The sequence below is a fragment of the Pundamilia nyererei genome, unplaced genomic scaffold, assembly GCF_000239375.1.
Source record: "Pundamilia nyererei isolate P.nyererei 1_Seehausen unplaced genomic scaffold, PunNye1.0 scaffold01126, whole genome shotgun sequence".
Classification (NCBI taxonomy): Eukaryota; Metazoa; Chordata; class Actinopteri; order Cichliformes; family Cichlidae; genus Pundamilia; species Pundamilia nyererei.
Genome location: NW_005188527.1, coordinates 286 through 4,363, shown reverse-complemented (window position 1 = coordinate 4,363; position 4,078 = coordinate 286). Strand labels below are relative to the sequence as shown.

Below are 4,078 nucleotides of genomic sequence, written 5' to 3'. Positions count from 1 at the left end.
AAATAGTGAACTTAGAAAATATACACAAATTGTGAAATTGCACCTCTTTAAAATGCAGCTCAATTAAACCTAGCTCCAAGAATAATTTTCACCGACAGTTCTGAGATAAACTGCATGTTATTCTTGGATTCTTGTAGGGTAGAAAGTTGGAAGCTGTTCCATCTCTGTCTGTGATTCTCTTCTTGCATGTTTTGCATATTGCATTTTGGTTTTTTGTTGACTACTGCATAGTTTATGTACCTGAAAAAAATAACTCCTTGCAGCATTTTTGAGCGTTTGTTGTTGTTTTTTTAATCTGGTTAATTTGATTGGCTGTGCTACAGCTCACGCACACATAGTACGGAGTGTGGTTTGAATAAACGAATCAATGAATTGAATTAATGGTGCACGTTTTCTATATAATATGTATGTTAAATTTTATATTTGGGGTGAAATATCAATTTTTTTCAAGTAAACCGGTTCAAGTCCAATTCAAGTCCCAGGTCATTGGTGTAAAAGTCCAAGTCAAGTCACAAGTCTTAGAACATTTTTTCAAGTCAAGTCTAAAGTTATAAAATTAATGACTCGAGTCCAAGTCATGTGACTCGAGTCCACACCTCTGTTTGGAGCCCCTGCCAACTTCCAGTGCCACATGGACCGGATACTGCAGCTGCATGCTGTGTATGCTGCTGCCTACTTGGATGATGTTATCATCCACAGTGATACCTGGGTGGACCATGTGCAGCAAGTGGTCGCGTCCTGTAGTCTTTGAGGCTCACAGCAAACCTGAAGAAGTGTGTGCAGTTGGATGAAGGTACAATATTTAGGGTACCACTTGGGGGGAGGGCAGGCAGGTGTGTCCTCAGGTGGAGTAGGCTCGGTCGGATGTGGCCCAGGCCTCAGTCGGGCTGTGGGAGTATGTGGTGGTGTTGTGATAACTGGTCTGCCTGTGGAGGGCCAGTATAGTGAGTTCTAAGGGCAGCATCACAGTGATGGGAGAAACTGGTGTGTGCGGGAACTAATGGCTCTCTCTTCTCTAAATATGTAGAGACTGTGGGGACATGCGAGAGAGGAGTTTGTAATGTTAGTGGAGTAGCACAGAATGGAGCTGCTCCTGGAGACACCTGTAGCTTACAGTGAAGAATTTAGTGAACAAAGCCAAATAAATAGATTAAGTGACACTGAAATCCCGTGCATGTTCAGTCGCTTGTTACACACTGCTTTGTGGAGAACTCTGATGTGTTTTCTAACTACTGTATCTGCTTTTGCAGAAATTATTTCTATAAAAACTTTACTGTTTCAGTCTCTCAGAATCTCTAAATCATTTATTAACCTAAGTGAGATCAAAGGACTTTTGCAGTCTTAGAGTCTAATTAGCCCTCACTCAACAGGATCATTGGATTTAATGAGCAAGTTCCAGGTCTTTGATATTTTGTCCCTATGTAAATATAACGTTTTTAAGTCAACCATAAATAGTAATGCACACTGACATTTGTCTTTCTTGTAAAGGTTCAGGATATGAAGTGATTTGAATGAATCGCAAACCGTTTGTGATTAAATGATAATTTTTCAAATTGTTTTTGTTCTTTTTAGTCTGTGTGTCCCTAAACTCTCAGAGAGAGGCTATGAAGCTCTGTCCTCAGTTCTCAGCTCCCGGTCCTCTAGTCTGAGAGAGCTGAACATGAGTATCAACACTCTGCAGGATTCAGCACTGAATCTTCTGTCTGCTTCAGTGAAGAGTCCAGAGTGTACACTGAAAACACTCAGGTCAGCTCATCTAATATTCTGCATTCTTTCATTCTTTATGAATTGACATAAGAAATCAGTTAAAGTTCTAAGCAAATCAAGGTCAACTTTTATTGTTGTGTTTTATGAAATACATTTTGAGAGAGGGAGAGAAAGAAATAATTTTTTTTTGAAGTTATGGTAATCTTCTATATTTCTAACCTTTTAACATGAGAAGACAACAGATTTTTAAAAATGTTCTTTTCCCCCAGACTGAGTCTCTGTAACTTGTCAGAGACGAGCTATGAAGCCCTGTCTTCAGTTCTGAACTGCCAGTCCTCTAGTCTGAGAGAGCTGGACCTGAGTAACAACACTCTGCGGGATTCAGCAGTGAAGCTTCTTTCAGCAGGACTGAGGAGTCCACACTGTAAACTGAATATGCTGAGGTGAAATCAAGTGATACTGTGCTTTTCATCAATTGGCAGAATTAAGCAATATGAATACACTATTAAAAAAGAATAAAAATAAAGGAACACGTTTTAATTAAAATATAACATCAGTTAAACTTCTGCAATAGTTTTATGATCATTTAAGTATTGATCAATGTCAGCTACTTCGGTGTTAATGCACTGCCCTCACTGCCCGGCACATGAAGCCCAATTGGCATTTGCCTTAGAAAACCAGAATTGATTCACCGCTGTCCTAAGTATCATCTTGGTGTTTTGTTTTTACTGTGGGTTTTTTTCTTCTTTTGACTAGTGTAATATAGCCAATAAATGTCAGTGGCATCCATCTATTTTATGTTAGTAAGGCATGAAGGATTCCTGAAAAAAAAACAAAAAAAACAGGGTTACATATTGCTAAACCTTAACTCTTCCGTGCACTCTCATTCCACTTCAACAGTGTTCGTTTAATGTTTATATTTCATTTTTCAGACTAAGTCATTGTCAGTTCTCAGAGAGAGGCTGCGAAGATCTGTTCTCAGTCCTCAGTTCACAGTCCTCTATTCTGAGAGAGCTGGACCTGAGTAACTCTGACCTGCAGGATTCAGGCGTGAAGCTCCTGTCTGTTGGATTGAAGAGTCAACATTGTAATATGGAAACTCTCAGGTCAGAATTGAAATTTTTTCTACTGATGATCATTTCAAACATGTTTTATATTATTGCATAAACAGTATCTTGATAGGGAATTCTTAATTTAAATTATCAGTTTCCCTCTCTGTGAATCGCTATCTTACCGTGGTGGAGGGGTTTGTGTGTCCCAGGGATCCCAGGGGCTATGTTGTCGGGGGGCTTTTGCCCCCTGGTAGGGTCTCTCATGGCAAATTGGTCCTGGGTGAGGTACCAGACAAAGAGCGATTAAGAAGACCCTTATCAAGAGAACGTCGAGGAAACAGTTTACCCTGCCCGGGATAGGGTTACTGGGGCCCAGTCCTGGAGCCAGGCCCGGGGAGGGTGTCCCAGGGCGAGTGTCTGGTGGCCGGGCCTTAGTCCATGGGGCCCGGCCGGGCACAGCCCGAAGAGGAGACATGAGCCCATCCTCCCGCAGGCCCACCACCCGCAGGAGGTGCCATAGGGGTCGGGTGCATTGTGTGACGGGCGGCGGCCAGGAGCGGAGGCCCTGGTGGACTGATCCCCGGCTGCCAAACCGTGATTGGGACCGTGATTGGGCCTACCTGATCTGAACCCGAGCAGCGTTTTGTTATTGGACTTCCGTGCAAATCACAGTTTGGCCATAACAAACACCTTGTTGGAACATAAGAGTGTCCATAAGTGCATGTGGCACCAGGACGCTCTAGGCCGCAGGTCGATGATCGATTTTGTAATCGTATCACCAGACCTGCGACCATATGTTCTGGACCCTCGGGTAAAGAGAGGGGCTCAGCTGTCAACTGACCACCTGGTGGTGAGTTGGATCAGGTGGCGGCGGAGGATGCTGGACAGACCCGGTGCACCACGTAGTGAGGGTGTGCTGGGAACGTCTAGCAGAGGCCCCAGTCCGCGAGATCTTCAACAGCATTCCAAGGGAGACTGTGAACATTGAGTCCGAATGGACCATGTTCACCGTCTCCATTGCCGAAGCTACTGCATTGAGCTGTGGCCGCAAGGTGGTTGGTGCTTGCCGTGGTGGTAATCCCCAAACCAAATGGTGGACACCAAAGGTGAAGGGAGCCACCAGGCTGAAGAAGGAGTCCTATCGGGCTTGGTTAGTCTGTGGGACTCTAGAGGCAGTCGACAGGTATCGACAGGCTAAGCGGAATGTGGCTCGGGCAGTGGCTGAAGCAAAAACTCGGGTGTGGGAGGAGAGGCCATGGAAAAAGACTTTCAGACTGCCTCAAAGAGATTCTGGCAAACAGTCAGGCATCTCAGGAGGA

At 44.2% G+C, this 4,078-nt stretch overlaps 1 protein-coding gene across 1 annotated transcript in view; it reads left to right on the top strand.

The window, feature by feature from the left end:
• The window catches only part of LOC102199653 (ribonuclease inhibitor-like), a gene marked incomplete at its 3' end in the record, with an annotated part of 13,575 nt that extends 10,762 nt beyond the window's left edge, over positions 1–2,813 (top strand). The window contains exons 2-4 of the mRNA XM_005755268.1: positions 1,573–1,746; positions 1,977–2,150; positions 2,640–2,813. Of these exons, the coding sequence (XP_005755325.1) occupies positions 1,661–1,746; positions 1,977–2,150; positions 2,640–2,813 (434 nt within the window). The remainder of the gene's footprint in view (positions 1–1,572; positions 1,747–1,976; positions 2,151–2,639) is intronic.
• Between the last annotated feature and the right edge of the window lie 1,265 nt (positions 2,814–4,078).